Source organism: Typopeltis vanoorti, chromosome 22, assembly GCF_054136105.1.
Source record: "Typopeltis vanoorti isolate ZY-2024b chromosome 22, IOZ_Tvanoo_1.0, whole genome shotgun sequence".
In the NCBI taxonomy this organism is placed as follows: Eukaryota; Metazoa; Arthropoda; class Arachnida; order Uropygi; family Thelyphonidae; genus Typopeltis; species Typopeltis vanoorti.
This window is the reverse complement of record NC_143570.1, coordinates 84,045,222-84,069,543: the sequence shown is the minus strand read 5'-3', so window position 1 is coordinate 84,069,543 and position 24,322 is coordinate 84,045,222. Positions and strand designations below refer to the sequence as shown.

Sequence of the window (24,322 nt, the reverse complement as noted above, 5' to 3'; positions counted from 1 at the left end):
GCCGGAGACCATCAAGAGTACCCATGATGACTGCCAGGCATCGCAAACAACGCCTAGCATGAGCCAAGAAACGTCAGCAATGGACCCTCGACAGATGGAAGAAGGTCGTCTGGAGTGATAAGTCCCGTTCCATGCTGCACCATGCTGATTACCTGGTTCGTGCTTGGTGTAAACAGCATGTAGCCCTATCCCCTGGTTGCACAGTTGAGGATTCAACAGACTGGTGAAGGTGGTGTTATGGTCTGCGGGAGCGTTCTCCTGGCACGCCCTAGATTCATTGGCCATCATCCCACAAACACTGACTGGTGAACGCTATCTGCAGGAGGTCTACTCCGACCACAGTGCCATCTTTCAACAGGACAACGCACCTTGTCATCGGGCTCATACAACTACTAAGTGGTTGGAGGAACACGACAACGAATTCGTCACATTGCCTTAACCCCCAAACTCCCCTGACTGTAACCCAATTGAACATGTGTGGGATATGCTAGGATGGGGTGTGAGAACTGTTGGTCCTCCTTCACGGAATGAGCGCGAACTGACGGAGTTGCAGAAGTGGACATTGGTCGAGTTATGCATGGAGGATGTTCAACACCTTTGGAATCTATCCCTAGACATCTGCTAGCAGTGATTGCAAAGAAAGGTGGAACAACGTGTTATTAGGTGGGTGTTCCTAATGCAAAGCTAACTCAGTGTTTGACTAGCAACCGGCGAACAACAATTCTCCATTCTAAGCAATAGTCAAACGGTTCTTCCCCCGATAATACTATAATGCATCAGATAAAACCCAATTATAACGTACTAGAAAGAGATGACGTGTAATTTTGTTGTTACCTACTCTGCTCTGTATTTCTCGAAGGAGACTCTGTAATGGATATATGAGGGCCCTAGGATGGAGGGAGGATCAAGACTAAGCATGGAGGAAAATATATTCCTGCTTGTGTTTTAAGTAACCAAAATCTTCATTCCCTTTCTCTTCCCTTTCCAAAGCACTTTCATATATTAACCGCAAATAAACTTCAGTCGATAAACGGTATTTTTTGGTTAGACCGATAGAATTTAAAAGGTAAAACGGCCAGAACAACACATTGGCCTCAAAGCCTTAGTTGCCTTGTCATAATTCAAAACACAATATTCATATTCGACCAAATAAAAACACAACAATGAAAAAAAAAAAGTTTTTTGCGGCAATGTTTGAATCTCTCTCTCTCTCTCTCTCTCTCTCTCTCTCTCTCTCTCTCTCTCTGTGTGTGTGTGTGTGTGTGTGTGTTCAAAATTTTGATTCACTTAAATCAGCGTGCATGTTTTAAATTCTATCCTGAACGACATTCACCTCAATCTTATCATGACCAGTTATATTCTTCCTAACTAAATTTCAGCACTCAGGTGTCTTCCCGTCTCACCTTTCCGAGATAATACTTCTTTCGACTTTAGAGGAAAAATCAGTGTGATTTGTCATGTAATTGTTAGCTGCTATCACATGTCAGCAAGTTTATTTTTTTCTTTGGTTGAAAATCGTACCGAATTCTCAACTTTTTATTTGTTGTCAGTATTATTCTCAAGGATCTTTTTGACCTCTATTTCATAAATGTGGATCTGCAGTCTAACTATATCTACATCGACGAAGGTATTATTCCTGTTATCTTTATTGAATTGGCACAAATGATCTCAAATTCTTCAATTCTACCAAAACCTTTTGGAAGAGATACCAAAGCGCTTGATGTGAAAAGTGACTTAACGAATAATATGGTAATCTTAAGCATTTTCGTCTGTTTTTTTTTTTTTTTTTCAGCGGATGCTGGAGACAACATACAGTTTACAAACATTATGCACTCTTTTCATAGAATTTTCTTTCTGGAATCAGAATCACAACTTGGGCAAGAAATCCCCGTCATATCATGGAACACAATCTGCAAATTTCAGTTGAATTAGAGATACAAACATACTCTCATTTATTGTCGTCCTTATTGAATAAAATCGGAATACATTGCTTTATCTTTAAATGAGAAGAATTTCTGTTTCAAAACTGTTTATGGATCTTCATTGGATATTCCTGACAGGATGACACTTTTCAGTGGATAAACTCATTGCACTGTTCTTTCGAACATTGATTGGGTAGCTATGAAATCGCACGAGAAGAATGAAACTGAATTTATTGAGCTGTTGGGAGACAACTGCCTCAATTAGCATGTGACAGAAGGAACTCGAGGTGAAAGTATGTTATATCTGATTATAGTGTCAGAGGAGGTTTCAGTTAAAGACGTAACTATTCATTATCATGCTATACTCACTTTGGAAGTGGCTGAGTTTATTCAGAAAAGGTTGCATGCTGAACTACAAAGCAGGAAATTATGGGATATATTTAAAAATACTTAAATGATGCGATATCCGAATGGTCCCTAGAGTTCGAAGAATAGGAGTGAAATGGATGTGTAATCTAATTAAGCAAGAGATTCGTAAGAAAAAGATAATGTGGAAGGAATATCGCCTGCATAAGGATGATGTCACTTACGACAATTATAAGCAGCAAGCCAGAAGAGTCACAGGTGTTGTACGGAAAGCTAAGTCCAAGTATGAAAAGAAACTGGCTCTGCAAGGTAAAGACAATCCAAAAGAATTCTATCGTTATGCTGCAAGTAAAAGAAAGAATGAATTTGAAAGAATCACTCTACTGAATGCAGATGGTATGTGGATGACTGATGCGGAAGTGATTGTTCAACTAATAAGCATATGAAGAAAGTCATCGTGATGAAGAGGAATTACTAGAGCTGTTGCACAAACTGAATAAGAATTCTGCTATAGGAACTGATGGAATATCAGCACGGATGCTCAAGAGCATTCAGCTGAACTGGTTATTTCCTTAAGCAGGCCATATAATTTGAGTCTCACAACAGGGAAGATTCAATAGGAGTGGAAAGAATGTATGGTAATCCCATTGCACAAGGGTGTTGAAAAGACCGACGTATCCAATTATCGAACAATCAGTATCTCAGGAGTAATAGTGAAGATTTTGGATTAGGACTTACAATCAGAAGTAGGTTGACAGAACTCTACTTTGCAATGAACATCATGAGCAAGTTGCTCAAACATGACCTTCTCTTTAGTAAGAGAAGGTCATGTTTGAGCAACTTGCTCATATTTTGTAATAATGTTACCACTGAGTTAGATAAGGGGAATGGATAGACCACGATACTTTTGGATTTTGCTAAGGCTTTTGACAGAATACAGCATGGTAGACTGTTGCATAAATTGGAGAATTTAGGGTTTGGATTATAGAATATTAGCGTGGATAAGAGCCATGACTGACTGACAGATATCAAAGAGTGGTATACGAGGGATGTGAGTCTGCAAAATTTAAGGTAACCAGTGGTGTACCGCAAGGACCAAGTGTCCTTGGTTCACTGTTATTCACTCTGCACATTAATTACATGAGGAAGGATTTGACAGGAGACATACAGATATTCGCTAATTATGCAATGATATTTAGAGTAATTAGAGTAAACATGTAATGCATATAATAATGATATGCATTACATGCAGAATGATTTGAATAGGCTGGAATTGTGGGCATGGGAAAATGGATGTCAATTTCAATGTTAATAAATGTAAAGTCATGCAGTTTGGTTTGATTAGATATCCAATGTCATATTATATTGGTGGGTGTATGCTAGAAGAAATTGATTGGATAAGGATCTTGGAGTTTTAGCAGACAGGAAGTTGAAGTTCACGGGTCATATAGCAAAAATTGTAAATACAATTCAGACAATAATGGCAATGTTGAAACGGACCTGGACATGTAAAGATAAGGAAGTCATTTTGCCTCTTTACAAAGTATTAATATCACCTCATTTAGACTATTGCGCGTAGGTCTGGTTTCTTGGTTACCGTGGTGATTCTGATACAGTGGAGAAAGTGCAGAGGAGAGTGTCAAAAACGATATCAGGTTTGTGGAATAGAGTGATGAAGACAGACAGAATTTGTTGGTTGCCGACACTAACAAACAAGAGAAAAAGGAACTGATATGATTGAGACTTACAAACTTCTGAACGGGTTATACAGAATTTCAGTAAATGGAATTATTCATTTTATGGAGGGTGGGAAAAGGACGCGAAGACATCCCTGGAAGTCGATAATGAATGCTGTCAAAGAATGGAATTAGGGCTAGATTGTTCTCTGCATAGAGTAGTGTGAATATTATGGCCTCCCTCGATAAGTTACTGACTCTCTGGAGGTCTCTCTTATTTTATTTATTTATTTATTTTTAACATTTTATTATTTCTCAGATAAATTACATACATTATATGAAGACAATTATGCATAACAAATACTTTCTCGTACATAAAGTTTTTTTTAAATAATAATAATAGCAATAACTGTTTACAACATATATTATTATAATATTCATAATGATGATTATTACAGATGTTTCTTTGCAATTTTACACTCTATATATACAATATCAATGGATATAATCACTCTATATTGCATACTTTTGTTACAGTTATTACATACATTTGATTACATATGATACATTACTTACATTTGTTTACATATGTTACATTATTTACATTTGTTTACATATGATACTTACATTACATACATTTGTTTACATATAATACATACATTAAATACTTTGGTTTACATGTGATACGTACATTACATGCACTTGGATACATCTTGGATGAGAACTGATTTCTCTGCTTTCATCCTCGAAGCTTATATGTAAGCTTATCTGAGGATGACACCAGTTGGTTATTATTTATTAGTTTTTTTTTGCTGTGTTGGGAAGCTACGAAATCTATGATCGATATTATGATGATGATGATGATGATAATAATAATAATAATAATAATAATAATAATATGTACTATTCGATATTTCATTAATTTTTCTGTTAGCTGTGCCTATAAGAGACATTTTCTTTTCATTGACTGGAATTTAAATTACTCGAATACCATAAAGTAAGATTACAAAAGGCTAAATTTTTAGCTATCTTCAAAAACATATTTATCAAAATGATCTGAGGTGTTGTAGTCTATAAACATAAAGCATAAAAATTCAGTAATGGAAAACGTGAAACAGAGCAACTTTGTAAAGTAGTTTCATAAAAAATGAAACGCTTCCGAAACTAAATGTTTTTCTTTTTGCTCTCAAATGATTCATCTGGAAATTATCAAGCTTGCTATTTATGGTGCACAAAGTAATTCGTTGTTTAAATGATGCCATCCTTTAGAAATAAGTATCTTGATGAAGGTATTTTCTACCATGAAACTTTTAATGCAAATAATTTGAACCGAATAATTTCCTACCATGAAATATGATTTCATGCTGGCCTTACATGAGGAGGGGGGTGGGAGGTGAAATATAATTGTTTATTCCATAGCAATGAAACAACTTGAAAAACTGATTGTAAGATCAGGATTATAATAAATAACATCGATATGTGCGGGAATCTGAAATATCTACTCAATCAGCTCTACCGTGTGGTAAAAACTCGATTAAAAAACGTTATTACGATAACTGATTACTCTTTGTGTCGTGATCTGTGACACTATTTCAAGAAGCCGTGAAACATATTTTTGCATGAAAAGTTTTTAGATCAGAACTGCCTTAATCATAAGCATTTTACAATATGATACATTTTAGACATTCATAATTTGTGTCCTCATTGAAGTTATGGAAACTATAAGCATGTTAGCATATTTATTTATTATTTCTGATTAATGCGTGCATGGTGTAGCATGTTTTACCTTTTTCCCTTCAGCTATCGAGTGGCGCTTTTATTATAGCAGTTATAAGGCTAATGACAAAACAAAGATTACACTTAGATTTCAAACATAAGTGATTGTTATGCATGGATGTAGGTAACTGAAAACTGGTGCGGTAAGATACATCATTTATATTTAGTGTGAGCTACAGAGTAAACAAAACTTAAAATGAAAAGTTGGCACTTAATGGGAAAGACGGATGCGACGTTGTTTGATTCAAGTATGGTTTTCGAAAATAATATGCAGTTGTTTAGTATTTACATCCGATAGCAAATTGAATGTAATTCTTGAAGCATTATTTAAGTGCAATATATTTTAAGGAAGATGTGGATTGTGAATGTGTGATTTAATTGATTTATTCTGATGATTACAGCAGGCGAACATAGTGGTGGTAGCGCAAGAAGGGAAAAAAATCTGAAATCACTGAAGTTACTAAAACGGGGGTATACCTCGAGGGGAAAAAAGTGTTTTTTTTTCTCCTGTCGTTTGAAACAAATTTAAAATAAGTATTATCAAAACGAATTTTATCTATGAATCAACACAGAAGAACTACTTTGTACGTTCGTTCTGTCGTTTCTTATGAGTTCCAAATTTTAAATGAATAGAGAAGACTGACATTTGCTGAAAATGCTGAGCTAGTTACTAAGTGGATACTACTATACCCGCTCTCCAATCAGCAGATTATGGGTTCAAAAACATCCATCTCATCGTGGGCATGGATGTTGATGATTGTTTTTAGGTAGGTGATGAATCTTATTATCACCCTACTTATTGGATTCCTGAAACCATCATCATTAATTTCTTGATATGAACCCTAAAGAGATGTATAGCCTATTCCGAGAGTACTACATTATTAAATCACAATCATATGAAGCATTTTTTAAATTATTAAATACATTATTATAAATACAAATATGATTAAACACATACAGATGCATGCATTCATGGATGGTAAAAAAATCGCTTAGGAACGTTATAATTTAAGATAGGAATGATTCCGAAATTTAGCGGAGTTCCGACTGCGTGATTCGAACTAATTGAATTTAAACGTTTAATGCAAATAATTTGAACCACGCGGTTAGAGCGCTATCGTGCCGTCAACTAAACGCTGCCCTAACGGAGGTTTGTCGATACATGCCAAGATACACATTTCATTTAACACTTCCTTTACATTTTTTAGTTCTTGAAAAAGTAACTATAAAATATACGACGTGCACTTATATGCAAAAATACGGCGATAAAAATATAAAACAAAAAAGTATAAAGTATAAAAATTATCATAATGAGAATTATAGGAGTAGCGACCTGCCTCTGTTCTCAGTATTTGGTTATTAACAGCAAAAAATATACCACGTCTTATTTATTCCTTCTCTAACTCCACACACTCGTTTAGAAATTAGATATTTCTATTCAATGCTATTATAACTCTTTCATATAAATATTATTATATTTCTTTCTCACGGAATATATCTAGTATTTAATATAATCTGCATGCAGAGAAGAATAAAATACGAAAATCTCTCTCAGCCATTCCGTTATTGCTTATATTTTTGGAAGCTGAAGTTACTGAGTGAAACTTTCACACAGCGAAAAGCGTCATTCGATTTACTTATGAGAAAGTTATTAAAAGAAGGAGTAAAATAAAACTAAATCAACGTTTCATTTCATAATTTCAAAGCTAAAAGGCTGATTTACAGATATTTCTGCAAAATAAATAAATAAAATCAGGTTATCCAGTAAATTATGCATTCTTGCTTCGTAGAGTTCTTTTTTCTTGCCTTTCAACCTGCTTTGAGAAAACGGAAGTTTCGAGAATGAGTTTGGATATGTTAATGAGGTCACGCCATTCGGGCAGATAAAATTCTTCCCATAGAAAATTGTCTCTTAGGTAATATTTTATAGTCCATGTAGCTGGAAAGAGGAAGGAGAGAAAGACAAGTTAAAATAGATTACGTACAATACTCGTAGCAAAGAGAGGAAAAGAAAGAGTTCATAGGAGTAGCCACATGACTAAGTGAAAATCTGCATGTAAAGATATAAACAACAGTTTATTGTTTCGTTTAGTGTTTCCTTTTATCTCTCGGAACGGTAAAGATTCCTTGCGGATTTTATTCAACGTAGTAAAAACTTAATGGCATCATTAAGTGAGTAACACAAAGCACGCGCGCGGTTTCCTAGCAGGTGCTCAGCTATCAAACAAAGCACTCTTTAAAAAACTTTAAGCATTTGAGTTGGTGTTCGCATTCAACTACCGCTTCCTTTCTTTTCTTTGTTCAAAGCAGCCTTTTTTCTACAGCATGCAAGTTATTCCATAAATTAGACCGTTTTTCTCGCGTATCTTTTTGTTGTTGTTCTTAATTTAACCCCCCTCTTTCCCCTATGTGCGCCAACATTTAGCGGAAAGCGATTTCAGCAAGCTGTGTTTCTTTATTTTTTTCCCTTTAACAATAGCAATACGTTCTTAAACATTTCTATCTGTTGCTAATACTTAAGCCTAGTTCACGAGAGGTTACTGCATGGGACAGGATAGGTGCGCTTTCACACTGTTTGACCTATAATAAGACAGCAGTTACGTTGAATGGTCACCCACCTACTGGTGGGTGACCAGTCAGCGTGATACTTGCGCAAATCCTGATAACTAAGTTCACGGAATGGAAAACATATCCTCTCTTCAGCCAACAACAGGCTTTGATTTGGAATCCCACTGTGGGCACTAATGTGAGTATGAAAAAAAAAAAAAACACTCTTCTCAACTAGCGTCGTGTGAGCAAGGTCTTCATGATGAATGATACCACAATTATGCGCTTAGAGAACCATTAAACTTGGTTCTCCTTAGCACTTACAACTACTGGCATTTCATTCCATTCCGGGTACTATGGGTCAATTAAACAAATAAGCCTGCAAGACCAGTGTGTACCCGGATATACACTGCTTGGAAAGAAGTCAACGAATATCCCCATGGGCAAGGTGCATCGTGCCATGTAACGAGTCACGTGTTTGTAGTCGATATAAATTGGAGGAATATGATACTCACAAGCCCGTACAATTGTGGCCGGGTGGAATGGCTGCGAGAAGGGACCTGATAGAATTTGAAATAGGCATTGCGAAAGGAGGATGCCATGTTGCAGGCCTATCTGTTCGGCAAACCGAGTCATAAATCAGCGATACCATACTGAGATGGAACCGCAGGCAACTGCACTTCCATCCGGAAGGGGATGAGCGTAGGGTGCTACGAAGGATAATATGTAAAAACCGCCATTCATCGGCCGACGCCTTGAAAACCGAGTTCCGGGCATCGACTGGAACACGAATCTCACAAAAACGTTCAGAACCGAGGCTCACAAATGGGTTTCCATAGTAGGACAGCAATATGCAAGCCCCACATTACCCGAACCAACATGCAGCGTAGTGTTCGCTGGTGCAAAGAACGTGGAGGCCTGGAAATCTGCGTTATGGAGCGATGGATCATGCCACACCCTCTACCGGGCAGATGGACGCGTGTGGGTGTGGCAGATGCCCGGTGAACGACTCTTACCAGAATGTGTAACCTCAACTATGAAATTCGAATGTGGCGGTGTGATGGTATGATCCTGTGCTTCCTGGTTTGGCCTCTGACTTGTTTGTCCTGTGGTTCCCTGGTTTGTTCGTGGTGCTATGAACACTGAACTTCGAGAGGTAACTGAATGTTCTGGCCACTGTAATGCTTTCTGATTTGTGGCGTTTCTACGGAACTGACCATTTTCTCTTTTCAGTAAGACAATGCACCGTGTCATAAGGCTGCTGCTGGCAACTCTGTGGCTTGTCGACATGCACGTCACCACACTTGACTAGCCTCCACAGAGCTCTGATCTCAATCCTATTGAACATCTGTGGAATGAATTGGAGCGTCGGGTGAGGTCAAAGAACGTCCGCCCCACACACAACAGTCCAGGACCTCATTACATGTCGACAGGGAGAATGGTGCAAAATTCCCATTGATCACTATCATACGCTTGTCGAAAGTATGTCCCCATAGGATTGTTGCAGTCATCGCAGCGAAAGGAAGTCCTGCATCTTATTAAGGTAGGCGCCATGGCTGTTTGTTTCGCACACTATGGTGCTCGTTTACTTCTTTCCAAGCAGGTTTGTGTGTATTTACAAACATACGAAGAAAGCCGTATACGCTCCTGAAATCTAAGAAGTGCTTTCTCGAAAGACGGAAAGTAACATTTTTATGTGAAATTTATCGTTTCAAGATTTTTTTTTAATTTTTGAGAAACTCATCTATTCCACGATTAATTAAACTAAATTTATACTGCACTTTTCTCGAAATTATAACAGCAGAAAAGTTCAAGTTCTGTTGATTTAACTAAGCAGTATATACATATCCTCTTTAGCTCCCTCATCCGGTTGAGGCATGGACACCACAGGGTGTGGAAAGTATTTCACGGGCATGCTGGCTTCATGCAAACTCGACCACTTCCCGAGACTGAACTACAAGTAATTGAAATATACTGATCTCCTGGGCAGATCTTTCCACCTCATCTCACAGGCACTCCTAATAAGGTTTAGATTCAGCTACTCAGAAAGTTATTGAAGGATGATAGAATTGCATTCATGCTCTTGAACCATTTTCAAAGTAGATGAATCTTCTAACATGAAGCCTGATTTTATTCGAAGCAACGTTACTATATATCCGATAGGAAACAATTCACAAGTACACTGTGGTATTCAAACAATGCTCCATCAGTATCAAAGGGCATAATGTTTGCCAAGAAAATACCCCTTACACTATGCGTCACCATAAACCTGCAGTGTTACCAGCTGCTACGATGTATCCATTGATTTGTACTACTGTTATCATAAAACTCAGGCTACCGTTCTCATTTCTCATGTGTTTAATATCAATATCCCAATACCCAGATATGCTTTTTGCTGACAGGAGTGGGGTCATTTACTGACGTACCTCATCCATAATGGATCGGAAGCATTATACCTTCTAGTATTTGTGTTTGGAGACAATTGCTAAACCGCAGTAACATTTGATTTTTTGTGATCCATCTGTTTAGACTACCCAAATTGTCTTAACTTTCTACAGGTCTTTATGTCAACAAGCTTCCTCCAGCGAAAGAGCTTATTGGTGGTTGGACAATTTTTGATTGTTGGCCATTCGGTACACTCTAGACCAGGGGTTTCTCAGTTAAATTAAGAGACAACCAACCTTGACTGTTGAATTTCTGGGGGGGGGGCACAGTTATCAGTTAGTGGGATAAGTGACACTTTCGGATTAAAATGATCAATTATTAAAAATACAGACAGAATAAAACAAGCACACAATTAAAATGCACACTTGACACAAAGTCGGAAATGAAATAATTAGAATACAGTTCACGCGAATTCAATTATAGCTTGCTAAAATACAGTATCATCATCCGATAAAGATAAAAAAATGTATAATTTGTTTTGTTTCATTATATGAACAATTATATTTAAAAACGGCAACAGTTAAATCACACACACATTCAAGAATTCTAAAACAAAATTTCCCTTTTTTTTAAATGGAAATTTTTTAAAAGCTGCTCTAGTGTTGAAAAATAGTTGAATTTCATACATTTGAATTTACATGGAATTATAAAATGGCTATATTAGTAGTCATGAAGATATAGGCTCTGAAAGAAACGTTCATCATGAAGGAGGAATACTACACTCTAGTATTTCTCTATATTCCTCACGATGAATTATCATAGCAGACATCCCATTGTGTGGCAGATACTGCAGCCATGATAACTAACAATCTAAATTTAATAAGAAAGTTCGCCTTAAAATGTGTTTTGTTGTCAATTCTCTTCCCTCTCTTGAGTCCTCCCCACCCCAAGGATGATTTAGAATGATTCTTAGGTGGATGTACTGTTTTTCCAAGTAATCTCGATGTTCCAATGAATAGTCAATGAACCTTTACGATGTACAATTTACAGACGAAGTACATATCTGTAGCACTATCTTTAGTTTTCTTACTAATCTAACAAATGCTTCCTCATTTGCTAGTTATCTCATCTCATCTCATCTTTTTTATATACCGTCTTTTACCTTGCGGTGTCGAGGGTTTATTAATCATCGGACCTCAAACCGTTGACAGGATAAGATGGTCAGCCCTATGCCCCGGTGTATCCTATGTCCTCTAGTGTTGAGTTCTCAAGGCCGGTTAATCTGCTTTGCGGGATGAAAAACCCCAGAATAAACTGGGGAAAAAAACTCTACTGTCCACGTCCAAGATCGGCTAACTTGGCTATGGCTGAGGAAGATCCTTCAGCTCCTCAAGTCACTGACGGGAATCGAACCTAGGACACTCCTTCCCCAGGCATATGGTTGAGAAGCGAACAGCCACTAGGCGAACCACGCGGACTTTGTTAGTTATATTCACAATAAAAATATTAATAACATATTAGATTTTGTGATATTTTTAATCAGTACTCCAATAATGTATAGCAGAGTATTGCCTAATTTGTTCGTCTTCATCTTTTTGAGTATTATTTTCTGCTACTTTGTTCGTTGGCAGATTTATTTTAATTCTGCTTTCAGCACTCAAAATCAACTTGTTTATGCAATAACTGTAATATACGTTTTGTGAGATTACGCGTTACAAAATTTTTTTTCCCGCGCGTCATGATATTTAGGATATGCTTGTTTATTCCATCTACCTATCTGTATGAACACCAGATGATATCAGAATAGAATTAAAGATATTAATATTTTTGCTTTGTAATAATTGCTAATTCTGTCAGTAAGTAGAATCGACAATCATCATGAGCAACAACAAAAACAAAATAATAATAATAATAAAAAAACGCTGGCCAGTAATGACAGCCAACGTCAGCGTGACCAATTTCCAACGGTAATTCATGCTTCTGAATGACCTACCCACAGCCTCTTTAATTCCCTCGGGTCTGTTAGGCGGTAGATGTAACTCTGATAAACTGACATAGCAAACTTGCAAGATTTATGGTGTTTTGTAACCCATTGTCAGCCGGAAGTATTTGTCAGGTGTAAGACATCGGCCACCACCAGGGAGCGCCCACAGTCATTCATTTATCTTCGTCTAATGTGAAAATATTAGGTGCAGAAAAGACAAAAGCTTAAGACTTATTACGTTTCTTAACATATTGGTGTTGTACCTCAGGGCGAGTTAGCTACTTGTTATCTCAGGTGTGGGAGTAGACACGCATTATGACATTACAAATATCCACATTACATTCGACTTGTATGACCCTGCAGCGAAAACTGAAATTCTGTAAGTTTCTCTGCAAAATGCCCCTTAAACACATCCGACGATGTTTTTTTTATTACCGCAATATTTTGGCAATGGAAATTCTTGTTAGTGGTTTGATTTTGTGTTTATTAATCGTTAAACAGCGGACAAGCACTTATAACTTTTTAAAAATAGCAGAAATTAATAAACTTTATTGAAATGCATTTCTTATCATAGAGCATGAAGCTTATTACATATAAAACTAATCCATCTTTCATACTAACTAATCAGTCAAACAACTATACACACTCGAAATTCGGAATTACAGGATCGTTACTGAAACGTATATGGAAATTTTTGAGCATTCAATAGTTATTAGAAAGGATCATTCCATAGGGCCCACTGACAGTGCATTTCAAGAATTTTTTAACATTATAAAATAAGGCAGTTCGTATGTGGATATCGTGGTGTTCTACGCCAACGTAAATGTAGGTCTGCGCAGGTAATGTGCGCAAGCAGCATTATGTGATCATTTAGGGACAATATCTGCGTGGTCTGGCATGCAAGCTTTTTTTGTTGTTGTTGTTGAAATACAAAAGAATGCAGTCTATGTTCTGGGTTTGCGTAGTGCTAATGTGGTATTAATAGTTTGTGATTGGATAAATTTGAATTTCGGTAGAAAGGTGCAGGGGCAATCCTTAGCTTTGTAGATTACGGTACAATCATTAAGGGATCGTATAGTGTAGTGACAAGTTGTGAGTTACAGCTTATCTGATCATATAGACTCACTGCTCTGAATATATAAATTAGAATTCTGTGCAACATGTTATCTTGTTAATAATGTCTACAGAAAACAATGGTACACGGACAGCAATAACCTATGAGACAGTAGTTGGCAGTAGATACAGATATTAAAAGAGAATGACTACACGTTTTTTAGAGGTAGTTTATTCACCAAACATACATACACGAAAAAAAATAAGTATTCAATTTTAGGGGTAAAGGGTCAAAGGTTTCGGTAGAAAGTCTTTACATTAGATCGTCCGAAGATGTCCTATTACCTTCGCTATATATATATATATATATACGATTTTAAATTTCAAAAATATAAAATAAAATAAAAAAGTAAATAAAAATAAAACTGACTTTTCCCGTGTGGAAATACTATATGTTCTAAATATTAGGCATAGAAATATTCTTCCTGTATAAAATGGGAGTATATAATGGCATTTAATGTTTTTCTCCAATGCAAAATGAGTAGAAAGTAGAGACTAACATATGATCCTGCCTAATTTATTTTAGATCAATCTGATGACCAGCTGGATCGATGGAAGCTTCATATATAGTACTAGTGAAGCATGGGTAAACAGTATGCGTTCATTCGAAAATGGAACCTTCCGGTCTGACAGTTCTTCGCTACCTCCAAGGAATCGAGATCGTGTTCCACTTTTCAACTCTCCACCAGCCAGGTACCTGGGAATGTTAAGTCCGGAAAGAATGTTTTGTGAGTATGCGCATTAAAGATTGCTGATAAATTATAAAGTTTATTTTGTAAAATTTTATTGCAGCTTTAAAGAGCTTAGGTAATGTCAAGCAAACACTTATCAATTAGTTGATAAATTATTTGTTTAAAGTGTGCAATTAAGAAAACTTATAAATTAACTTATAGATTCGATTATATTATTCTATCGTTATAGTACTAGGGGACCCAAGAACCAACCAGAATCCTTCGTTATTGGCGTTTGGCATCGTGTTCTTCCGATGGCATAATACTATTGCACAGCGTATTCAACAGGAGCACCCAGATTGGACAGATGAAGATGTCTTTCAGCGGGCACGGAGGTGGGTCATCGCTACTCTGCAGGTAAGAATATAATCATTTACGGTTGCTTTCTAATGGAGAAAATAAATGTGGAGGATATATCATTACTGCGAAAACTCACTGACGACTTCAGTTATTAATTTTTCCCGTAATACAAACTTCACAAGGCGGAACCTTGGAGTGGAGCAAAAAAGTGATATCAAGTTTACTGGAACTACTTCTAAGGCACCAAAAAAGTTACAAATTTTCTATAAATATCGGGATATTTATAGAAAAACTTTCTGTTCTAGAAACAGGTAATAGAAAATTGGACATAAACCGAAAATTATTCTTATAAATTACCGAATAACAATTTCAGCCAGCGACAGTTTCTTGCTTCGAATCTAGTAATGTATTTCACTTATTAATGGAAACTAATTTGTCATTAGTATTTTTAAAGAAGCTAAAGGAATCAAAATCTAAACACAACTCTTTAGCAAGCTATTGTAAGATGTAATCCGCAAGGGACTTCCACATTATTTTCTTTCATTATAGTCTACTTAAAGAATCCTCATATCTGGGAAGAGGGTTTAAGACGAGGGTTCTCATTCTGAGAATCCTCGTCTTAAAAAAAAAGCTAAGGTACCTACAGCTTATTTCATGTTACAAGTATTACGTAAGCTATGGGTATGCATAAGCACTGTCTTTTTTAACCATCCTTCTAAATTCACTATCGAAGCATATATACACAGTAAATTTAGTAACATTTCACAAATGTTACTAAATTTACTGTGTATATATGCCCGATATATATTCTGTCCGAGAGTTAGATACAGTATTTGGATTATTTAGTGCTTTAAAAATATAGCAGAACATAATATTCGCATCCCACTTTTCCGTTAACTTCCAATTTTAGTTCTGCCAACTGGAATCTCTACTGTCCAACTTACATGCAGCAGATTCGAATCCACTTTAATATATAGTGGATTCGAATCCACTTTAATATATAGTGTTTGTGAAGGTTGAATTTAGGCAGTAAATCATTTTCATAGTCCAAGTGCAAGATTACCACCTTACTGGAAGTTTGAGGTAATTTTAGGTAATTTTTTTAAAAATTACCTCTAAACACACACCACACACACACCGTGTGTGTGTGTGTGTGTGTGTGTGTGTGTGTGTGTGTGTGTGTGTGTGTGTGCGCGCGCGTGCGTGCGCGCGCGTGCGTGCGCGCACGGTATCTCGTCTTTCAGCAGTTTGCTGTTATCCTTTACACTTATTTATCTTGAACAGAACATTTTCTTTACCGCAGTCACTTAACATTAGGTCGTGTAGATATTATTATATCATGTTTGTTATTAGTATCTGTGGATGATCAAGTTATCCCGTGATCCTCTGTTTATCACACATATTTTCTTTAGCAAACAGTGCGGTGCAGTGTAGTGTGTGTGTGCGCGCGCGCGTGTGTGTCTGTCTGTGATTATTTAGACTGATTGGCCGTCTAAATAACTTAACCTCGACATGTAAATGTAAATATTCACCATCGATATGAGACTTTCGTTTCTGTGTATACAGAGAGAGAGGGAGAGAGATAATCTGAGAACAGAATATGTCTAAAGAGAAGAGAAAAACATCTCTATCGAACGGTGCATTGAAGATCTATGTAAGGGTGAGAGAGAGAGAGAGAGAGAAAGAGGTTTAGGAAATATCCACCCAGGATCTCCGGTGTTTGAACTCTGCAGTACGTTCAAACTTACATCTTCAACGCACCGTTTTCATTTTACATTTTAATCTCCTAAGAGATTCAGGAAAAAGGTGTGACTAGCTAGTAGCACTATTTAGCACCTAACATGCTATATTAATGAGATGATTCTCTCCAACTTTTTAAAGGCAAACAAGAATTATACTGCTACATCAGTATTTAAATTTCAGTCTTTTAGTAGTTTCGTTTCTTCTTTTAATTTTCTACTTGCTCTTTCTTATTAACTTGGGGTAAATATTTTGGATACACACCGGATATGAAGGGCAAAAATTATTACTGTTTAAGCCAACGAGTATGTCAAATGTTTTTTTTTTTTAAATGTTAACCACACTTATAATTATCGTATCTATTGATAACTCAGATTTTATCTTTACGCATTTCAAAGTGTAAAAAAAAAAGAGACGTGATGTTTTTATTATTCTTTTCAAAGAACTTTCATAATTTTAAAATACAGGATTTGCATGTTATTTTTTAGTTCCCATTTCTTGTTCGGTTAGTCTTCAACCTAGATTCTGCGATGCTACTTAATCAAATCGTCCGTTATTCTGGCCAGTAAGTGGTCTGTGAGTTGCTAAATGAACTCTCGCAACTAATATAAGTGCTTTGCGTTTTATTTAAAATATTGAATTGCTAGTCAGAGCAAAAAAAACTGCTTTTAAAATGAAAAATTGTATATAAAATTAACTATTGTTCCTTCGTTATAGGCAAACCTTATTTTATCAGTTACTTGAAATGTGCGTCAGTATAGAGACTAGCATGTAAGCGATTTAAAACAGTTCTCAGCACATTAATTCGATACCTGCAAGCCGTCAATCGGATGCGACACGGAATTAGATAACAGCAGGGAAAAACAAAAAGCCGTTCTTTATTCTGACAGTTTTCGTGATTAATCCGCGAAGCAAATCGTGTGAACGTGGGTGGCCGATTAGAATGCAAAAATCCATGTTCTCCTACTTGTCGGCTCCATCAATCAATTTAAGATTATTTATCATTCCTTCCTACCAGTCCATCGATCAAGTCATCAGTGAAATTTAATCACAATCACTCAATGAGGACGATACATCACATTAACTCATTCTGGAGAAGAATGTACGGGGTTATATCGTGGTATACTTAAACATCACGTTCACTCATCATTTTCTTTTTTTCTTGCTTCTTTATCTCCATCTCATTATTTTCTCTTTTCTTTTTATTACTTTCTTTTTAAGGAATGAACAGCTGCATATTAGTTATCTTTCAGGTGTTAATTTGGCTTTACCAATTTAGTTTTCTAATCGTATTGTATCGTAGAAAGTGACTTTTATTCGCTTGCCCAAAATAAAAATGATATACACAAGAATTTCCCATGCTGACTGAGAAAATAATTTATTCTGCGACAAGTTTAGCCTTTCTGTGGCTTATTCGTGGCTGGTACTTGCCGAAATAGATTGGTGGAAGGTTCAAATCAGTCATTTTCTGAAAGAACGTTTTCTAGAACACTATTCTGGAGTACAGTTTTTACTTAGATAATGTCCTCCATATTGATTTATAGTATAGTATAGTATAGTATGACCTCACCATGACCATGCTGGCAGTTCTAGAATCAGAACAACATCAGTTGTCTCAAGCGAGGGTAGTACAGTTTCTATCTGTCTGGGAAATTTCATTATTTATTTTACACAATTATTAGCCCAGTCTCCGCTGCAGGTGCGGTTTCGGATATAAGACATTATACTTACCGTCACAACACGTAATATGGAAAAAAATATAGTGTTTCAGGTATAACGATTTTGTTAACTATACGTGAAGAATGGACCGTGTTGGAAAGATTTTTTACACCTTCAAAAACATGATTTCACCCCTTCAATTATAGAAGGAATTTAAATAGCTGATCATAGCTTCGAAATAATTTTCGTCAATAAAAGGGAGACGTAAAGATCACTGTCTTAGAACGTGACGTTAAATGCTATCCCTTGAACATCCCTCGCCTTACAAACTCGTGTCATCCAGGGCCACCTGTCACTTAAAAGTTGCTCCCATCCTGTATTTATTCACAGCACGATATCCGTAAATGACACCACGCGCACAGTAACCGCTCTACAACACCCACAGGTGTCCTGGAGCTTCACTTACCTGTAGTCAGCTGGGGTTACGAGAAACGTGACTAGAGTTTAAAAAAAAAAAAAAAAAAAACTCTCGGGCGAAGCTCAAAAGATGTTGGGCTATCTCATCATGAACAAAATTACCATATCATGTGGTAAAAGTGACTAGTAGTGTCCCTTCTGGTAATGGAATTTGTTCGCAGTTAAAGAAATCACGTAGGCTTCAAACGAGACAACTGTCCATGCAGAACAACTTAGAATTTGAGAACTACATTTTCTCACTGACAGTGATTAAATTTAATCATATTCTTCTAAAGATATCTTGACACGTTTGCTTGGATTCTATGAATAATTCTATATGCTAGAAGTCTGTATTACGATAGTAATGACATCTGCAAAATTGAGAGGTGATTTTAAAGTAAAGATAAATAATTACAAATTTGTTAATGTGTCAGGAGATAAGTTAACACGCGCAAATAGCTAAGTGATACCAGTCGAAATAAACTGCCCTGTCTTATATTCCAACTCACGAAATCAAAACAGGTGTTTCCCGATAGAAAAACGTGTTCTCATGTGATCAGCCGACAGCTTTACTGTTTCATTTTTGGGTGGCGCGTTTCACGTGTTAAATTTGTTCTGTCCGTTAGTATGCATAAAACAAAAGTGATGATAATACATTTTTTTATATTTTTCAACTTACCGCTAATTAATGCCAGGCCAGAGTAGTGAGTATGGCGATGGTTGAATTAAATACTTGGAAAATCACCTAAAAAGTGAAAATATCTTATTTGGTATTTTTTTTTCCGAATAAGTGATAATAAACCAGGAATCTACTGAATGAGTATATAAAAGGATGTGAAATATGCAGACATTATAGTAATTCTACATATATACGAGGTTCTTCAACACCTATACCGAGATTAGTACCGTGGATGGACAGAAAGTTCATGGAGAAAGAAGAAACTTTTTAACATCAAAGTCTTAAGACCTCTTGATTGCAGCGGAAAAGAAATACAAAGGATGTTGGGCTATCTCAACATGACCAAAATTACCATATCACGTGGTAAAAGTGACTAGTTGTGTCCCTTCTGGTAATGGAATTTGTTCACAGTTAAAGAAATCACGTAAAAGAAATCAGAAAGCAAGAGACAGAATGAATGACGAGAAAGAAAAAAATGTTTTCCATTAAGAGCTGAGACGAAGCTTGCAGGAATCAGAAGAGAAACAGTGTAATGGGAATTTTTCTTTTAAGATTCACAAAACTTTTCAACGGTATTTTTCTGAAGTGGCTGTTACAAGCAAGAAAGGGTGACTTCCGTTAACCTGTTGGTCGACAATGGCGGAATGTACACATTTATTAATTGAGAGGGCCACAGGTAGTATACAAGTTGAGTTTTAATGGTTTTCTCGGTGACTTTAGAAAGAATTGATGCAAATTACAGGCCAAGAAAATTGGACTGTAATTTGTTAATTAGCTTTTCTTAGGAATGGAGTGAATATGAGCTCATTTCCAGACTGTAAGAAAGTACCAGTTAAATAGGAAAAAATAACAAATTAACTTAGAGCAGGAATCAACTGTGGAGCACAACCTTTACCAACAAGCGAAAAAATGCCATCAAGATCAGAAGACTTTTTAGGATACAGTTAGAACAAGATTCTTCTGGTATCTTTCTGGCGAAAAATCAGTGGGAGGCATTGAAGTGTTTGAAACAGTAAAGAGACATTTACCTAGACCATTCATGTATTAAACTGAATTGTGGAGAAGAAATCCTGGGTATTGGCTTGTCCTGTGGATAATGATACAATAGAAATCAGAGTGAAAAGTAGTGGAAGCATGTTTGGTCTAAAGTTAAGGCCAATCGCTTTGCAATTAAATATAAAGTTAGCGTTACTACCATAGGGACGCTCAGAAAGTTTCCTGCTCTTAACCATTTTTCAAATTAGATTTCTATGCGTTGACAGTTTTTCGTGTAGATATTTCATGCTTTGGTATAAACAGAAAAGGATATTTCGATGAAAGCAAATTGTGATATGACTGGTTCTCTTTTGCAGCCTTGGCACGTGTGATGTATATTTAAAGTGGAATGGAGAAGGAATATATCCACACCAATACGAATTATATCACTGATAAGTTCAGACGGAATTGTGAACATTAAAATCTCCGAGGAAGATGACCTCACTATTCGAATAGTAGACTGGTGAAAATTAATATAGAAAGAAAGAAAATCAAAAGAAGTTAAGAATGGTGGAATCAGGAAAACGATAGAGACAGCATGTGAAAAGTATAGAATAAACAGATTTTTAGCCAAAAACAATCAAAAATAGATATGCTAAGTGAAACTCTCTGACGTGACATATCAGAGCGAATCTTTGCATAATGTCAGTTACGAGACGAAAAGGGTCAGTGTGTATGTGTGTGCGCGTGATTCACAAAACTTAGATGATTATTGCATGAAAGATGAAATCTGAGTTTCTGTTAGGTGTAGTTTTTGTGTATTAGAGATAAAAACTGAACACCGCTGAGTAAGACTTAATATAGTTCGCCCACCGATTTGAGGTCCCTCGAAACTACTGCGCATGTCAGAAAAAGGAGAATCCATTCCGATAATAGGGTAATCAGTCTGTCTTCTGGGAGGTAATAATAAACAAACTGAGTTTGTTTATTATTGCAGGTCAGAAAATTTAGCTTTTCTTTTACGAACATTGTTGTTTTTAAAGTGTAACTATTTTGCTTGTATAACAGTTGGAAAAATGTACGTAGAGTGTTAATACGTGCAAATACTGCGTTCTACATAAAACAATGTCACTTCGCTCCATGATAAGTTTCCTTTTCATGGGACTTTTTAAAACAAAATCCGATTTCATGAAGTATTTTCCTTAAAGTTTCTCTTTTCCAAGGAAAATTAATTTTTTCTTTAAGCACAGGAATCAATTTCGGAACAGTTGGCACTCTTTTCTCGAATACGTAAAATTCGTGAATAGCTCTTCTTATAACGTCTACATCAAAATCATTCAAAGCTACGGTTTCGATGGTTTTACTCTGGCGCTTTTTTTTTTTTTTTTTAGGAGATTTAAATTTTGGCTTACCTTCACCTTTTGATTCCCTACGAATTCTTTTAACAGTCGACCCCGATACGCCCGCAATTGCACTTGCACGTTTTATGACTTGAGAAAGGGGAAGAGGAAGACGGCCTTCTGACGATTCTTTTTCGCAGAATGTCAGCACATTATTCAATATTCTTTTGCAAGAGCTACTGAAACGTGTAACAATAGAACTTGTTGACTGTACTGGATCCATCATACAAATTAATAATAAAAAAATAATGCAAAAAGAGAACAACAAAAATCAAGCTAGTACTAGTACAGCGACAGACAAGAAAACACGTGATTTCGCATGTTGGCGACCAATTCGCACATCCTTCATTTCTTTCTCCCCTTCAGCATGAATCGACTATTCTTGGCACAAAGCCAAGAAGGGACCTAGAAGTGGTGGGCGAACTATACCATGTATATTTTTGAAGTGCGTGGTAACCATGGGCGGTTTGTTTTTTTATCTTCATGTAATCTATTTCTCTTAAATTATCTCATGGTTAGCATTTGAGTTAATTGGTAGGGGTATATAATCCACTATCATAATACTAAGCCGATACACATGGAGAATTTCACTCATCTCCTCTACAAATTGTGGCCAACGTTCCCCGTCCATTCCACGAACTCACTCCAGACACAGCTCGCAGAATAGTTCCAGTGAGATCATCTGCCGTACGAAAGTCGCCTAAAACATTACCGTTAGGTTCAACCCGGTATACTACCTACCGGCTGTTCTGCGAAATATCGTTTCAGAAAAGAAGAAATGTTGGGCCTCTCCATATATGAGGTATTCCGAAAATACTCATATTGCATATCGGATCTTTGCTTAGTTACCAGGGCTACTAAAGACCCTACCAGCATGGATGTATAGGACGAGTATTTATTTGTTTTAGATCGTGTATCCAGAAAATGTATCCATTTTGGTATCCAAAATGGATCCAAAACGCTTTTACCACCTGTCCCATTTAAGCTCATTGTTAACAATCTTGAGCTACATTAAAAATGAAATTACTCAAGTTATATGTACCTTTCTTACAAAATTACTCTTTAGTGAAGCAGTCTACAAACATTTCCTCCATTCTTAAGAAAGGAAAATGTATAGCATAAAATAAAGGCTGCTACTTAAAGCGTATTATCAAAAACTCATAAAAAGCAATGCGATTAAAGGAGATCTGAAATAAACATCTGAGATCCGTTCCTTCTCAAGCTACTTTAATGCAATTCTGAATGTTATCAACTATTTTAATGTAACAGCATCCATTTAGCGTTTAACTGCACGAAACGTACTGTACCATTGACTGCCTCAGAAAGCAAGTGAATTAAAACTAACCAGATATCAAAAGATTACCTAATAATAAATAATAACTTGAGTTACAACTGCGGACTGCATAATGTAATTGGTTTAATTTCTATAATGATGAATGACGCCACTGTATATGAATGATATTGAAAAACGCACCATATTGATTGTCTCGAATCATAATTATAAAATACCTGTTTATATATAAATTGATTGAACTACTCATTATTTGTTTATTCTGTGTATGTAACAGAATAAATATGGCAAATTAGAACATGTACAAGCTTAATTCGCTCTTTACAGGAATACTGACTCTTTAATAGAATATTTTCCCATATGGTAATATGAAAAAAAAAAACATTAAAGATATAATGATAATGATCTGAAGGCGTAAGATACATTTCATTAAATTCAAGGCCGCCTGATTTACTACTTGACTAAAAGTTGTAAAATGGACTTAAAAGTTGTCAAGCTGTAAAATTACTACCTGACAGGTGTCAAATACGGCCCATGAAGTGAGGTTCTCGTTTAGGGGCTGACTGGACGAGACGATGGCATCTGTTTTCTTCCTCCAGTAGACTATTAGTTTGAATCCAGTGGCATGGACGTTTGGCAGTTTCTTTAGGGAGCTGAAATGGTCTTAAAATTCGATTGTTGGGTGTAGAGAGTATTCCAGGAGTATTTATTTGCCTATCTTTTGGTATTCAAAAAATCTATTATATAATTACTAGTACTGATGTAAACGCAACTAATTAGAATACTTCAGGTAGTTAAAAATTACCTGGTGAATATGTTCAACTGTAATAAAGTTATTTGTTAAAATATCATTATAAAATTCCGCACTTTGCGTGAAAGCGGGTCGAGGGAATTTAGTTATTTTAATTAGCGGAAATACGTCGGCATGATTATGGATTCCAAACATCAGTATATTCAAAGTCAACCTGAGCATGGATGTTTACGAATGTGTATTAAATTGGAGATGATTCTCATCGCTCGATTGAGACCACCAGTTTCATTACAGAAGTGACTTGAAAAGTTCAATGTGTGTCTCTAGTAGAATTTCGGATTATGAAACCCTTGGCCCACTTACAGTGCTGCAATATATGCTATATTCCAGTCTTCATAAGTGGTAGTCACATAAAAAAATCATTATATTACATTATTACATTACATTACACAAAGGATGTAGACAGAGTTACTTTTTCTTTTTTTTTTTTAGATTTTTTTGTGTTTACTCTGTCTACATCGTTGTGCTGTTTTGTTTTATTACCCACATTGCGCTATCGGTGTTCGCTTTT

General features: G+C 36.2%; 1 protein-coding gene across 1 annotated transcript in view; it reads left to right on the top strand.

Moving 5' to 3' along the window:
• LOC150094527 (dual oxidase-like) overlaps window positions 1-24,322 on the top strand; it is a 290,860-nt gene that overhangs the window by 128,866 nt on the left and 137,672 nt on the right. The window contains exons 5-6 of the mRNA XM_090412281.1: window positions 14,296-14,497; window positions 14,691-14,857. Of these exons, the coding sequence (XP_090268407.1) occupies window positions 14,296-14,497; window positions 14,691-14,857 (369 nt within the window). The remainder of the gene's footprint in view (window positions 1-14,295; window positions 14,498-14,690; window positions 14,858-24,322) is intronic.